Source organism: Haemaphysalis longicornis, unplaced genomic scaffold, assembly GCF_048455015.1.
Source record: "Haemaphysalis longicornis isolate Haplotype H1 unplaced genomic scaffold, Haemaphysalis longicornis Haplotype H1 scaffold_1, whole genome shotgun sequence".
NCBI classification, from domain to species: Eukaryota; Metazoa; Arthropoda; class Arachnida; order Ixodida; family Ixodidae; genus Haemaphysalis; species Haemaphysalis longicornis.
This window is the reverse complement of record NW_027526203.1, coordinates 249,760,590-249,776,913: the sequence shown is the minus strand read 5'-3', so window position 1 is coordinate 249,776,913 and position 16,324 is coordinate 249,760,590. Positions and strand designations below refer to the sequence as shown.

At 50.5% G+C, this 16,324-nt stretch overlaps 1 protein-coding gene across 1 annotated transcript in view; it reads right to left on the bottom strand.

Annotated features, from left to right (window-relative positions):
• The window catches only part of LOC144143898 (nose resistant to fluoxetine protein 6-like), a 100,812-nt gene that overhangs the window by 71,278 nt on the left and 13,210 nt on the right, over nt 1-16,324 (bottom strand). The window contains exon 2 of the mRNA XM_077675482.1: nt 11,721-11,916. Coding sequence (XP_077531608.1) covers nt 11,721-11,916 — 196 coding nt within the window. The remainder of the gene's footprint in view (nt 1-11,720; nt 11,917-16,324) is intronic.

Genomic DNA, 16,324 nt, shown 5'->3' with positions numbered 1-16,324 from the left:
TATCTGTCTGCATTTTTTTCTTTTGGGCTGCTCTATTTTGTCGGGACCTGAGCCTTTATACTACATGAAGTACATAAAATCAGACGAGAACAAACAAGCGTGGCCGTGACAGCTACGCGAACGAGCGCGTGGTATTCCGTATCTCCTGGCTCTCCGTCGGTACTTTTCCACTTGTGTTGCCATCGCCGCATTCTACAGTGTTAACGTCCGTAACTGCACTTTCATTCTTCCGTCCCTCGGTAATGAACTGTCCCTGGCGTGGAGGTTTCTGTATGTAAGCATAAAGATCTAGCCCGGCGGCAGTCTAGCATGATTTTTAGTGCTCTTAACAGATTTTTACGGGCCTGGAAATCTTGATGACATCTGATATAGAAGCCTAAATCGCGTCACAGTAACGTCAGAGCCAAAGAAACGCGTTCGTGTATAGCACCCGCTGGGAACCATTCGAACATTGCGCGAAGAAATTGCGGTGCTGTACGAACCTCCTTTAGCGACACTAAGATCCCAGATGCCTAGAGGAAAGCGAGCGTGAGAATGCGGTTTTGTCGTTTCTTAAAGTTGCAGGAAACCGAACGAGGACGGAAGGTCAGCGGCAACGGCTCGCGGAACAGGAAGAAGCCAGCGGGGGGTGTCAGTGGGGCAGCCTGCCGTCTCGCCGAGCGCCCCACCGAGCGGGCGGAGACGGCGCGACCTCGAAAATGGGCAACGAAGGGAGATGTGCATACACGCCGCGCCCGTTGCCGACGCCCGGCGGTGAGATTGAGGTGCGCGCCCCCACATTATTCCACAGCGGCCCTTCGCACTGCACGCAGTCAGAGACATTTCACACTGCGGGGTGCAGCGATGGGCGCCGTATACAGCGCTCAGCCCCGGAATAACTTTGTTGCCTATTGACTATTTTCAGCGTGTACTAACATTGGGTATCGTTTTACAAAGCCTGACCCAGCTCCTTCCCTTCACACACCGCGGCTTCACCTCCACGGAATGACATCTTCAGACTGCCCACGCGGCCAGACTGTAAGAGCGGCAAAATATCCGCTGCATATCCCCAGTGAACAGAGAAGGGCGTTGTCTAATGTACCCTCGTACCTGGATACCACTGCAAGCGATGAGAGAGGCGGAAACTCCATGGCAGGACCCACTCGGGCCGGCAGTTCGGGCATCAAGTGCCTTCAAGCTTATAGGGCTCTGGAAGACATTCGTCCCCTCACGCGCCGCCCCTTGAACGTGCATGGCTACACCAGTGGGGCAGTCTCAACCCTGTGTGACAGCATGTGTCAAGTTTCTAAACTCAATAAAATTTAAGCCTGCAGCGTCATAGCCCAGTAGCCTCAGCGCCGATCCAGCTTTTCCTTTCCGTTTCGCTGGTTGCGCCTTTGAGGGGAACGTCTTATTTCGCCAATATCGAAGGATGTTTTCAGCGGTTCCTTACTATCGGCCCCCTCCAAAACATTCGTCTGCAAATAGCAGCTAGTGGCGGACATCAGACCCAGTCGACCGTGACTGGGCTAGGCCCCCAAAGTTACTGGTGTCCACCTTCATCCCGCCACAGGAGCGGGATTGAACCCGGCGGAGTGGTTACCTAGGTGGGTTGTCCTCCCGGCGTAGACCGCTCTGCACTGCCTGTACGGGAGTGGGCTATGCACTGCACACTGCCCAAGTTATACAAGCTGCACCCTTCAAGTACCCGCTGGCATTGTCAGGCCACCAGCTTAGACGCCAACCCCTTCTTCGATGACCCCCTCCTGAACATTCGCAAGATCGGTACTCCCGCGCTCCTACCTCCACCGACCGTTGGGCTCACCACTCTGTCGACTGTACTCCACCCACGTCATCGAGCACCTCGATGCACTGTTTGTGAATATTCCCTTCGATAGACCTTTTCCCTTAATCGCCCACACACCGAAAATTATGCCTCGCTCCCCTCGAGCGGACCCATACCGGGGTGTTCCGAAGAACAAACAGGGCTAACGCCGACTTCAAAGCAACGGGCGCAACAGAGATCGAGGCGTCAGTGTCAGGTTACGGGCTTATCCGCGCGGCGTGCGCACACGCGGACGCGCGCAAGTACGTACGCACACACACATACATACACGCACACATGCACGCGCACAGCCTTGAATCACTTCGGTAAGTTTAATTTATGTTTAAGGCGGGGCCATCTCGGACACGACGCTGAATCCTCTCCTGTTCTTTGTACAGGTCACATTGAGGATTGTCAATGTTTGCAGCCCACCAAGCGGGCTATCGCGGAGCGACTCTATTATCGGCGTACAGCTCATCCAGGATGCACGGCACCACTCACGTGGTACAGCCACGTGTCCCTTGATCCAGGCATTGACAGCGGAGCCACCACCAGAAGTGCATATAAGCTGCTTACAGATCTGCTTACAGATATAAGCTGCTTACAGATCTGGATACAGATCAGAGGGCACGGCGGGCCCACGTCGGACGCGACGATGAATCCTTTCCTGTTCTTTGTACAGGTTCGTAGGTTACACGTTGGTCCTTCCTTGCGAAGTGATTATAGGTGCCTTATTTTCCTGCCGTGCCCGGTAAAGTGTATCTCTATGATTGACGAAGCTTTTACTATGTTATTACTGTTGCTTGCCGCTGGTGTAGAGCGCACCCCAGGCCCATCTAACGCTGAACTTGCGAAACGTATTAGCGAAATGCGAACAGCCCTGCAAGTCTCGATGGACTCAGAGATTGAGTCGCAGAAAACATCAGAAAGCACGGTGGATGATAAATTTTCCAAAAAAAAAAAACGTTCCAGAGACATCTACGTTTGTATCCTAAGATGTGAGACGCGATAGCGATACTTCGACTCCCACGGAGCGTGTTCGTACGCAACTGTTGCCTTTCCGGACAATGCTTCACGAGCCCGAAAGGTTATCGAAACGAGAAAGACTAGCAACCAGGGTTTTCAACCGCCGTGTCCAGGGAGAGGCAAATGTTCGCTGCGCTTCTTAGACTTGAAATGTGAGCGTGAAAGGTTGCAAATGCGAGGTTTTGGTCAGTTTGAGCGAGGAGGAGTAAGTGTATCAAAATGTTTATTCAGTTATTTCTAGGCGGGCTGAACAATTTTGCTTTTTTCAAAGAAAGAGAGAGAGAGAGAGAGAGTTGTTCAGAAATAATTGTGGTTAAGAAAAATGGGGTAAAGAGGTGGCAGGGAGCTCAAAGGTGGAACCTGAGTCTTCGGCACCAGATGCAGAAGCTCCTTCCCTTGCCCTCTCAATGAGCTCGCGCTGATTTTGAGGTAACGAGCTGGTCAAATCTGCCTCCCACGACTTGAGGAAGTGGAATATGTTGTTTGAGTTGTTCTCCCCTGCCATACCCTTGGACATCGCTAGGTTGCGCGCAAGAGGGTGGATGTTTCCCCTATTTTAGCAGAGTTCTAAATTAATGCCTGATGTTCCTACCGTAGACCTTAAAGGGGCCCTGCAACACTTGCTCCAACTTTTTTTTTTTGAAATCTTAAATGCTGGAACAATGTAGTCACCCAACACACCCAGTACTTAGACTAGGGGTTCGCAGAGTACCTCAGCCAAAAATTACGGCTCTGTGCCCATCAGATAACTTGTAAACTCGCTCGAAAGATTTTTTTCTTTCCCGGTCTTGACGTTCTTCGACGGCTCGAATTACGTCACTAAGGCCATATAGCGGCTGTTGGCCGGTTTTCCTTCAGTTGCAGCAATGAACGCTTTTCGATAGCAACTTAAAAAAAGAGCCACAAGAACAAAACAGAAATGGAAGGCGTATCTGGTGCGACGAGCAAATGTCGCAGTGCCGCTCCTGCTGGCGATAACTAGAGCTTTCGCAGTGGTTCCTGACTGGAAGGAAAGAGTGAAAGCGCTTATCGAAAGTGTTGAAGGTTCCCTTTAACGCACATGGATTTTCAGATAACTGTGTTGGTTTCCCGTCCACAAAGTTTGTCTTCTTCGGCATTGAGACCTCGTTGTAGCAAAGGGAAAGATTGTGTTCCTCGGCAAAGGATGGGGATTCGTTCTTGACGTTTATCGAAGAGGGCACAGTGGTAGTCGTGGCCACAAAGAGCACAATATGTGAGTTCATGTGCCTCTTGCATAGTGCGTCGTTCGCTTCCAGAGCAATGGACCCGGCTGTCCAGGTGACGTTGTTAACTGCCAAGAGGATGGCTTCAACTTTCACTTCTTTGTTCCTGTGTGTTGGAGGGTCATGCAGTCACAAAGATCGCCAGAGTAGTCAACTACGACAATAGGGGCCTCGTGCTTTCGTACATGCCGGAGTCGGTCTCATGATATTGAAACTTTCCCCGAATTAACTTGAGCCTGCCATACCGCTCCTTCTTGCGTAGGATTGTATCCATATTTTTGGTAGAGGAGAGTTCTTATACGGAGTCGCTGAATCGGTGCCATGTCTATCATGACGTGCGGTGATTTCCTTCAAAGGGGTGGGGTGCCTGTCTTTTCTTTTCTGTTTGGCGGTGCCTGTTTCTTTTCAAAGGGGGCATGATGGCCTCTCCCGATTTTGTTTTTACATCCGCTCTCTTGGTTCTAGGAGAGTGGTTTCTGCAATTTCTTGAACTGCGTTAGGAAGAAACAAGTTGAGGACCTATTCATCGTCATTATCACCAACATCCTATTTAGGACGACTGCAGCGTGAATGTCTCTTCCATTGACCTTCACCTGTTTTTGTCCTGCGCTTCCCGTGTCCATTCTTTGTTCCGAATATTGTTATTTCATCCCTCCAGCGGGTAAATGTCCGTCCCCTTCTTCTAGACCCCTCTGTGCATGTTCGTTCTGTTGCCCTGGTGGTCCACCCTTTGTTAGTTCGTCTCACGGTCGAAATTGCGAGGTTGAGAACTGCCTTATATGCTGTCCTAATGTTGGTGTTTAATTCACTTCCTTCGGTGCGGGTAAATTTGTGGTACGGCAGGCTCTACATGATTCTGGTCATGATCAGTGGTTGCATGAGTCTTATCGTTTATTTTCTCTTGTTCTTGCTCTTCTCTTGGTTACCCGCCGCGGTGGCTCAGTGGCTAAGGCGTTGCGCTGCTGAGCACGAGGTCGCGGGTTCGATTCTCGGCCGCGCCGGCCGCTTTTCTGGTGGAGGCCAAAAGCAAAAACGCCCGTGTGTACGAGATTTCGGCGCACGCTAAAGATCCCCAGATGGTCAGAATTAATACGGAGCCATCCGCTACGGCACGCCTCATCGCCTGCGCTGCGTCGGCGCGTTAAAACCCTACAATCAATCAATCTCTTCTCTTGGTTGGACGTTTTGGACGATTTTCTGTTTTTGGCGATTGTGAGTTTGGAACTACCTGCTTGTCTAGAACACCGCGGAGCATTCTTACGCGGCTGTTTTCTGGGAGGATATTCGCGCCCATGTTTAGGGTGAATTTTAACTTGGCCGCGTGGCGCCATCTGTCGTTTTCCAAACCGAGCTTGCAGCGGAGACATAACCATGGGAATATTGAAAAATATTTTGATAACATCCGTGATTACACACTATAAAGTGGGCTTTATTTTAGCTATTTTCGGCTTATATTCTATGCCTTCCTTGACTTCTGAAGGACCGGCGTTAATCCTTCGTCACGTGTTTTAGTTAGGTCACCCACTGTTGGCGCCGGCATAAGTAGGTGGAAAACAGCGCCTGGCTCAGTGGGTAAGCCGTCGCGCAGCTGAGCTCAAGGACGCTGGTTCAATCCCCAGCCGCGGCGGCCGTTTCTCCGATAGAAACAAAATATAAACGCAGTGTGTAGGGATTTCGGCGCCCTTTAAACACCCTAAAGTGGTCAATTTTTTTCCGGGGGCTTTCGCTGCGACGTGCCTCGTAGCCCACGACTAGCTTCGGGGCATGAATTACTTGAAATTTATGTTTTTGATCTTCTGGTGGAAACAAGCTTCGGTGTGATGGCGTAAGTTGCGGGCGCGGATGGATACCGCGTCTAGCAAGCCTGCTACCACTGACTGGGCATAAAATAAACTTCACCGCGCAGGCGCGGCACCTTGTGAAAACGCGTGTGCTTCCTTTCGTATCCGGCGTTGTATCATTGTCCTCCTTTCCAAACTTCTGTTGCCGTACGGCCACATTACAGGTTCAGCGGAGCCCTCGAGTCCTGCTGCCTCAGTCGTAGCTTCCGTGTCGCAGCGGTGACGTATTTCCGTGGACACCTGATGAGCACGGCCGATAGCGGACGACTAGGAGCCACGCGGACATCAAAAAATTAGCCTAATAAGGCTATCGCGTTAAAAAATAGGACGTGGTATACATTCCCGTTTTTTCTTGCATGTTCTCCCGTTAGCCCTACCTATATATACGTTTGTAATTTGTGGAAATAAATCAGTTAATTGTTCCTGTTTGTGCGTTCCCCGTGTCCTTCGTCGTATGTAAACAGTCGGCGCAGTCAAACATGGACATTTCCCCGGATGCAATGTAAGTAGTCTTGAATCAGCCCATGAAGGGCCCATGTATCCCTTCGAAGCGCTGTGCAACGATGAGCCACCACAAAGTCGGCTTCACTGCCACACGCAAATGCTTTGCGAGCCCACCGTGTCAGGCGGAAGAAAATGGGGCGGGGGGGGGGGGTGTTGTTCATCTTTTTAATTCTCCCTTATGGATTTCTAATGCTCAATGCTCATCTAATGAGTTCATTTGTCCTGGAGAGATGATCGGATGAAATAAGCAAGGTTTCGCGGCACATCCAGGTACGGCTAAATGCAACTAAAATCTCCCTGCTACCTGGAACATGAACGAATGAACGATAGAGTGTTTTTGTTCTCAGCAAACATCGGCTAAAAATATCTAAATAGGCCACACCGTGAGCAAACATAGCGCCGACCTGAAGTCAAGAGCAAAATCTATTGTCACAGGAAGGCAAATGTTTTAAGCACAAGACTGGCGAGTCTGCTCCCAAGCTAGTGAGGGACAGGCAGCTGGCTACGGCTAGTTCCAGCCCCAAGGATCCGACCCAAAACGCCCACATCTGGTAACAGCACTCATTAGACCCGCAGCACACTGTTCGAGTACGGCCAGATGCTTCTCCGTATAAAGTCCACTCGGAGCGGACGGCACGTTTGGTCAGCGGGGCACTCGCGCGCCCACGGTGTGGCTTCAGGGTCGTGCGAGACGTCCGCAGCCCATGGGGGCAAGGACGCCACAGCTGAAGCATACTCAACTCGTTGCGAGCTGTCAAAATGAAACCTGAGCGCAGCACGCAGTGTCTGCTACCGGGACAAATATCTGCGGATCAGGCTTCCTGCACTCCGGCACGACGACGCGCGTGTCAAAGCATGTGTGCGCAGAAGTTTGTAACTGTCCTGGATAGCAATGCCCCGCCGCGTCACGACGTGAGGCAGCAAGGGTTGAAACGAACATTAGCCTTCAGCGATTTCGAGGAACAGTGTGGCCCAGGGCCTGCATTCTCGCAGTATCACCTGTGCCAGACAACATAGATGGTATAGCGCACATGTGGAGTGAAAATGACATTTTTGTCAGTAACCGAGTCGCATTTCTTCACACGTTTGTTGTAGTATTTGTTCATGTAGCTGCTAATTATTGAAAAGCGAAGTCTGTAAACACTGGCAAGTATCTACGTTAACATAGGCTAATTCAGTGGTGCAAACAAAGGTTAAAAAATGGCTATTCCCCTTCCCTCGCGCTTCTTTCATTGTTAATGCAATGGAAATTTTCTCACTTCAATTCCATTAAATATTCCCGCGCTCGCGCAGCTGGCGTTCTATCTGCAGGTAGGTCGCACAACTTGCCTGTCGCTTTTTAACGCTTTGTGTTTCTATTTACTGTCGTAAAAACAACCAATCCAGCGCGCATTCTTTATTAAAAGCACGTTACTTCCGTCGGTTTGCCTCAAACCCGCCTAAAGGTGCCTTTGGTGTTGGCTAAAGTGAACTTGCACGGCCCATGCCAGTGGTTTTAATAGTTTGGAACGGTCTCGCCAATGTTTGTTTGTTTGTTTGTTTGTTTGTTTGTTTGTTTGTTTGTTTGTTTGTTTATGTTGGGGAGCCTATGTATGGAGCCTATGTATACTTCTTGTGGAAGAATTGTTCCACTTTCAGGGGCAAAGCCCCTTAGGGGCTCGGGCTGTCGACGTCTCCTGTCTTCGTCGTCGTTTCATGTAGTAACGATACTAATACACCGGGACACTAATTTTCCAACGCCTCGCGTTAGAACGTAAAGCGTACTAAAAGAACACACGGGGACACTCGTTCGCCAACGCCTCGCTATAGAACGCTTCGTGCTTCGAAGACACGAAACGTGTACAGCAAAGCTGTATACCTTTGCCCCCAACAGTTTCATCTCCGTGGGCAAAAACGCCAAGGCTCCAAGAATACACTTTTACACTGCATGCTTCGCCCTTCCCCAGGTTTCACGTTAGTGGAGATGGCCTGGGATTTTTTTAAACCAGCCACTTCATTTGAGTGTCAGACAGGTGGACATAAGACAGACAGACCTGTCAGTGTTCTCAGCCATTCATTATTCTATGAGTTTGAATACCTCCCGTTCCTGTTTGTCCGTTACATGAAGGTATCCATCGTTGTTAACAAATATTCTCAATTGTCACCTCTTTTCAATAAATTTGTGTTACCTACCAGCCAGAACACTAGTAATGCTAGAAATGTGAATTTTAGCTTACCCGTAGCCCGAAATACCTATGGTCAACGGCTACTGCATAATTACGGAGCAAAAGTTTGGAAAATTTTACCTATAGAAAGAAAGAAATAGCTAATAACTGTGAATTTGCGCTAAAAAGCTACCACTTATCCAACATCGCAATAACTTTCGTTCTTTTTATTCGGTTGAGCTTTGTGCAATTCCTCTTGGTTATTCTTCCCTTAATTTTGACTGTTCTGCATAATGTTTGCTGCTGTATTTTATATATATATGTAAAAGGTCTAAACTAGCTTCGGCTATCGGCCCAACAGTTGGTGTTATTTATTTTTTGAGTAACCGATGGTAAATAAATAGAAATAAAAAAAACCAACACCAGACAACGACGAAGAAACGACGGTTAGGACGATGATGATGGATTGATGAAGATTGAGGTTTCAAAGCTCTGATGAACCATGATAACAGTGGTGATGACGGCGGGTGGAAACGTACGTATGCAACTACATAATGAGCCGTAGTCATCATTACCATCATTTGTTAGCATTTTTGTCAATTATAACGAAAAGAATGGGGAAATTGATGATGGGTCATAATGTACGAGCGTACACGGGGACAAGCTCTTGCTTGAAGCCTGGCATACATAATATTCGACAAAAAAAGGCCCGCACGTAAACCGCTAGCATACTTAAGCCGCCGGCACGCGTGACCAAACTGACTTTGAGTGTCCTCTAAAAAACTGCTGAGGGTCTAACCCGGTTCCAATCGGATTGCGCCAATCGTTGAAAAGAGGAGGGCGAACGGTGTGGCCCGCCTTCCGGTCAAGAGATTTAAGCAGCACAGCTCTTTGTGTTTATATACATAGAGGGAGAAGGCGTACGCGCGACCGCCACCTTTCACCTCTCCGGCGGCCGTAATTCGGAGGGCCCCCCGTAGTACGTGCAACCGCCGCCTTCCGCAATCTGGCGAGAGCGCACCTGCCCGCCACGCCGCATTCCGCCGTCCGCCCCTGGCGTCGCGACGCCGCCGCAGATAGAACACGTCCGCGTGAGTCTACGCCATGCACGTGAGCCCTGGGACGCAGCAGCGGTAGCCGTGGTGGCGGACACCGACTCAGTCACGTAAGCCATCCGGGCAAGGGCCGAAGACCGGAGCCCCTCCGGGTCCCTCCTGCGCGGACCCTTCGCAGGAGCCCCACGGAAAGAGGGGGCCGCGCTCCCGGTCAACGGTCCCGGCTGCTTTTGGCTGTCTTTGAGTCGTCCGCCTTGCGTAATATGCGCTTGGATGCGGCCGATGGGCGACCTTGGACGCTGAAGGACAAACGGAACGTGCAGGCGCTGCCGGGGACGCGAGAAAGTGGTGGAGAGAAGACATCCCAGAGGGTCATGGCGGCCCTAGTACCAAAAATAGAAGCGAGGCACTTGTACGAGTCCGTCTTGCTCGCTGGTATTCGCCAAAGGAGAGGGAAATGTGGTCCTGCTGTGAAGTTTTTCAAGGGTTCCCTAAACTGCCACTGGGTCCACGTCTGCGGCAAAGACGTTACTGCCTGAGCAGGAATGGTCTCTGAGAGGATCTACAGAAATGCAATAACGGGCTCCAGGACGTAATGTCGGGCTAGTTAGTTTGCTGCGACTACACGCGCTAATCGGATCCGAATACACCAAATGCAGAAAAAAACACGAGAGACTGACAGCGTTGCCTTCCTTGCTCCCTGGGTCATGCTAAGCCGCGTTTTCCTGTTTTCGTAGTAAAATTTCTTGCCTACAGCTGCTATCCGACATGCTAAGAGTGCTTTTTGTTTTGCCCTCTTAAACCCGGCTGTGGTCATTATGGCGGATGTACCGCTATGCCCACGGGTGTCGACTGAAGGAGCCCTGTTCCTGCGAGTGGTTTTCTGTTTTTATTCGGGAAAAAAGAAACAGACCTAATAGCAGACGAAAACAACCTGATACTCTAAACGATATATACGGGTACCACGTGGTATATCCGTATAGTGTTTCGTCCATAGGTTATCCTTTTTATGAGCTGTCGTCCTTTTTTCCCTTGGAGTTGGCGAGAATTTTAAAATAACTATGGTTCCTGAAGCAACCCCAGCTTTTATGATTTTGTGGTATAACAAAAAAAAGCGCATTTGCTTTTTTGAGGCTACAGCAACGCGTTGCCTGTAATATTAGAGTACACCTATCCGCGCTCGACGCAGTCCAGCATGTGCGCGCAGCAAAAACAGCGAAATGCACTTGTTGTCCGTCTTTTTCTCTGTAAAGACTCCACCAAGCCACCGTATTATAAAAACACCTGTTGCATACACACACGTTAACGGCATTCGTCAATTGCGCCTTATGCTACGTTCAGACTACCGACGTAACACCCATATCGTGGGCTATGGACGTAAAAAAACGGCGTTTCACGCAGTTCGGTTGGCTGAGACTTCAATTGACCTCATTATTTAAAGATAATACGACAATTGCGACAACAGTCTGAACCCGGCCTTACGAAAGCAAACCGATATTATTTATTGACGGTTCGCCCAACGCCGGCTTGTGCCTGCTTCGGGCTTCGAATCTGAGGGCACGCATTTAGGCGTGCGTGAGATGAAGTGTTTGCCTGCTACTAACGTATCATTAAACAGGGTGAGAGAGCACTGATAAGCTCCCGGCTGGAGGACCAGATTACTCCGGTCTCTGAAAACCAGACCGCGGCCAGGTTCCAGAGTAACTCCGCCCACGGGAGAAGCAACTCCAACCACGCCATAGTTTGCCCAATAAAGTTTGTTCCCCCGCCTCTATTCCTTTGGCCGCACCAACCATGAGGCAGGCACACACATAAGCCACCATTTGGATCCTGGCCCGGTTAAGCGAAGCCTGAGGGAAGCAAGACAGTTGTACACCCACCCACCCACTCTTTTCGGAAATTTGCGCAAAACAGTGGTGCCATTCCAGTGCTGGGTTCCGTACAGCAAACCAAATATTCTATGGCCGCCCTCAAACGGGGTTCGGTAACCGCATAGTGAGCCGACAGTGATACCGTAATGAACCAGCAGTAAGCAAGCACAGCGGCGGTGGGTAGGGGAGGCGGCGCTCACCAACGTTGGTATCATAAACGTTGACACTCACGTCGTATCGCCCAGTCGCGCAGGCGCCTGACTCCTAGGATGACCTTGAGCAGCGCCGCCTGGCAGTCCCCGGACAGCTCAGCCTCGCTGCTCGCCTTCACGAGGACCGGAAACACGCTCTGCACCAGCTGCTCCGCCGTCGTCCGGAGGGCGTCCTCCATTTCTGTCCACTTCCGGTGCATCATCGAGTCGTAGTCCTGGAGCATAGAGGGTGAGGGAGAAAGCCGTCATGTCGTCAGGCGCCATGTACACGAGGTTGAGGTTGCCGTTTCGTCAAGCGCGGGTTGCTTTGCCACAGTGTACAGGTGCCGTCATAAGTAATTGGAACAAGAATTTGTGACATTTGTGAATATCAGAAAATATCAGTTTTACTCGCTTTATGGCAGCCATTACCGGTTTACAGGAAGCTTTCTCTGTTAGGGAGGACTCCTTTAAACGCGCACCAATGCAGCCAGGGAGATTCCGGGAGAAAAAATTCCTGTAAATTTACGAGACCGTGTTCCAAGTACTTTTGACGGCACCTGTACTTGAATGGGCAATCATTGCGATCAAACAGGTAAAGAATGTTCAGCACAGGACATGAGTCGAAAAGTGGGGTGAGCTGACACAACGCGCTCGTGATGTCTTGAACTGCGTGACGTCAAAGCGAGGACCACACATTTCGTGCTCGTGGAGGACAGCCCCTTATAAGGTGCATGATGAAAACCGATGATCATTAAACATTGCGAGGACCATTCAATCCAACAGACTCCTTCTGTTGTAACATCGCCATTTTCGGTAAGTAAAATTAAAAAAAAAAACTTTGTTGCTTCTGCTGATGAAATTATAACAAAAATGTCTTTCTCTTCATTCCGAGGAAAAAAATAATCGGCAGAACGACAAAAAAAAATGACAGACCGTTTTCCTGTCCCAACCACAGAATTTCGTGCAAAATTAACACACATTGTTGCTATAAAGCCTTGTTCATGTACGAATACATGACCCTAAGTACTGGCACAGGTATCTTGGGGTCGGCCCTTTTAATTCTTCGGCTGCAATTGATAGATTGATTCCTTGATTGCTGGGCGCATTCTCCAGCAGCGCCGGCTGCTAGATAATGAGTCCAGGAAAGCGCTCGGGTATCGAGAATCAGGAGCACCTTAAATATCCCCTCGAATGGACACAATTTTTTCGCAGCCCTCTACCACGGTCGCCCAAATGCAGCTTCGGTGCCTAGATTACCAAAATTAGAAATACTGTTTTGAATTAAAAAATTCACCGGGGTATTCGTAGCTACACTTTTTCCCGGAGCGCAGCAGCCCGAGCGATCCCCTCGGTGACCTTCAGTCGTGCCAAACAATTAGGTATGAACAGAAAGAAGTTTGAGTACACTTCACAGGCGAAAACAAGAAAACAAGGCGAGGACAAAGAAAGGTGCACGCAGGACACTCATTTACCATTTACCATAAGTCACAGCTTGGCGCACCAAACTCCCCGAACATTAAGGAGGCCATGATGATGCAGAAAAGTGTTCCGAAATAAATTTTATTCGTGTTCCTCCTGTGACTGTGAGAGTAAGCTTCTCTCTATGCCTGAGCAAGAGATGCTGATGTGAAGCACGCTTGCATGCACATGTGAGTATTAGTGCTAACTATTCAGGTTCAGCATTTCCTTCTACGTCCCCGTATTGTTTTCTAACTTTAACAAGGTCACTTGTGCATATCGTTGAGGGTTACAGTTCTGGGGCTTTTATTAGCGATAGCGTGTGTTATTTTTTTCTGCTTTCCGAGGTGAGAAGGGGGAGTAACACGTTCCTTTTATTTGAGGGTTACAATAACGTATATTGTTACTTCTTACCGGTGACGTGTGCAGTACCGATTACAAGAGCATGCCATGGCAAATGAAACTTTACCCCCCTTAGTTCGGAGTACTTGCCTTGCGGTTCATATTTAAGCATTTAAGTTTCAATTGCATGCTGTATGTCGTTCAATGTGTTTAATTTCTTTCTGATGAAGACTGACATGAGGTGCATAAAAAGTGTAGTGGGGTTCGGTGACGAAACAAGGGCGCTTTTCTGCAGCCTGCCAGTTCAAGTAAGTTAAGTGCTTTCCTTTGTCAAGTTGCAGTGCATGGTGCCAGACCCCAGAAGCCCTCTTACAGGACAAGGACCATTCCATACACTGCAAAGATGGCGACACACGCGGCAAAAAAAAACAAAGAAGCTCAATCTTCAGATTATGGGGTTTAACCGTACCTTGGCAAAACTGGGCGTCACTCACTCACGCTCACACAGAAAAATATATTTTTCCTCACACACTCACTCACACTCACGCTCACTAGTCGCCCTCCACCACTCGCACCCACTCGCGCACAGGCTCACCACTCACCGTGACCACTCGCACTCACTTGCGCTTACGCTCACCGCTCGCCGTCACGACTCGCACTCACTCGCGCTCGCGTTCACCACGCGCCATCCCCACTCGCACTCACTCACGTTCACCATTCGCCGTCACCACTCGCACTCACTCGCGCTCGCTCTCACCACTCGTCGTCTCCCCTCGCACGCGAGTGTGTGCAGCAGACCCTCCATGAGTCCTGAAACTGAACAGTATTAGTACATTACGGCGTCAGAAGGCCAAGCAAATCATATTCCTAAATCAACACGCCACCAGAGAATTAATTCTAGCGTGCCCCATAGCGGGAGCTCAGTGACGACATATTTCCGAAGCTAAAAGCAATCCCACCGTTAACAACCATCACAGCGAGCGACTCATGTGACGAATAGCCAACAGCGAGTACAAGCGCAATACTGGCGCTCACGGCGGCAATCCCCGCAAATGGCGCGAGTAGCGCGAGTGCACTCGCGAGTGGTGAGCGGGGCTCTCTGCGAGTTGCTCTGGCATTCGGGGAAGTGGTCAATGAGGTTCGCCGCTAGTGACGCTCGCACTCGCGGATGGTGAGCGAGGCTCACTGCGCGTGGGGCTCGCACTCAGTCGCACTCACACTCGCCAGTCCATAACGATGGCGAAGCTCACTCACCACTCACTCATGACTGGAGAGGGGGGAAGGGGGGGTGAGTGCACTCACTCATGAGTGAGCCTGCCGACCTATGGGTTTAACGAGCCGAAGCTGCACTTGGGCTACAAGGCGCGCCGTAGGGCAGGGCTCCGGATTAATTTTGACCACCTTCGGGGGATCTTCAACGTGCGCCGAAACCTCGACACACGGGCGTTTTCGCTTTTCGCCTCCACCAGAAAAGCAGCCGCCGGGCCGCGATCGAACCCTCGTCCTTAGGCACAGCAGCAATTCAATTAATACGCGGAGCCCTAATTAGCCACTGAGCCACTGCGGCGTGTAGAACAGAACTCTTATTATCCTTCAGCGATATCAATTTTTCAGGGTAGCTCCACCGAAGCCAGTACGCGTCCGTTAAGAGAAATACGCGCCTACAACTTTGCATGCCAAATGTCAGCGCGAGTGCGCCGGGCTATATACGTCCCCCATAGCAACAACAAGGCAAACGTCCGCCGTCCTCCCACGCTTCCTGCGAGTCAATATAATTTTCCGCCCCATTAACCGCGGAGAACGCGCGGCGGCCTGAACAATCTATAAATATTATCAGCAAAGTTCTCTTTTATGCCTGGCCGGTTTTCCGCGCTGCCGGCACCGGGATCGAGGGGCTCACGCGAGCCGGCAGAAAACGGCCCGCCGTTTACACGCCTGCATGGGCCCAGTATTTTCGAGCACAACAAAGTGTTCTCTCTTTGTTTCTCCCCTCACCCGGATCGGCCGTCTCGAAATCGATTCGGACCGTGTCCGGTGACGCGCGAGTGTTCGCGCAGGAGCCGGCATTCCATTCCGGCACTTCCGGGCGGTCGTCACTGTCACCTTCCGCCCGCTGTCGGAAGTAGAAAACCAGCGGAAGGAAGGACGCGAGCGAGGCCCAAGCCGTCGGGCCTCTGCGAGTGGCGTGACAACCCACTTTTCGCGATCACCTACCACGTTTGCAACGAATGTATGCGCACACATACATACGCGGGGCAGCTGCACTTTCGTACCGTGCTCGTGGGAAACTAAAATGCTTGTGGAGCCTGTACGACTGCGCAATAAACGAGGTCGTCCGTCGTGTAACGAGCGTGTCCGCACTGCAGAGGCTTGCGATCAACATTACGGGCTAGGAGCAAAGGAGCCAGACCGGTGGTTATGGAGCGGCCGACTGCGGAAGCCCATTAGGACCGCCGACGCCAGTTCCGGCGCATTTCGGAAGGTATCTCGAAACGGACGCGGTTCGCACGGCCGGGCTGCGGCCCGGTTCTTGATATACGCCGAGGAAAAATATTAACGTTCCTCCCGCGAACCGAGACGGGCAATAAACGGCAAGTAACGGCGATATGATGCAGGCTCCCTCACGTCCTTACGCTTCGAACGTTTTCACAAGGTCACGCGGTGCAGGGGGTTAATTGGCTTTGTCATAAGATTATCGGTGCGCGTTACTCGGTCGTCTGACGCTCGTGCCGTAATTCCGCGTTTTCCGCGTGCACAAAAAAAAAAAAAAAAAAAAAACGCGCGAAGCCCAGTACGGTTCTTGGTATGTATACGGCCGACAGTTTGTTTTGCTGCACGGCG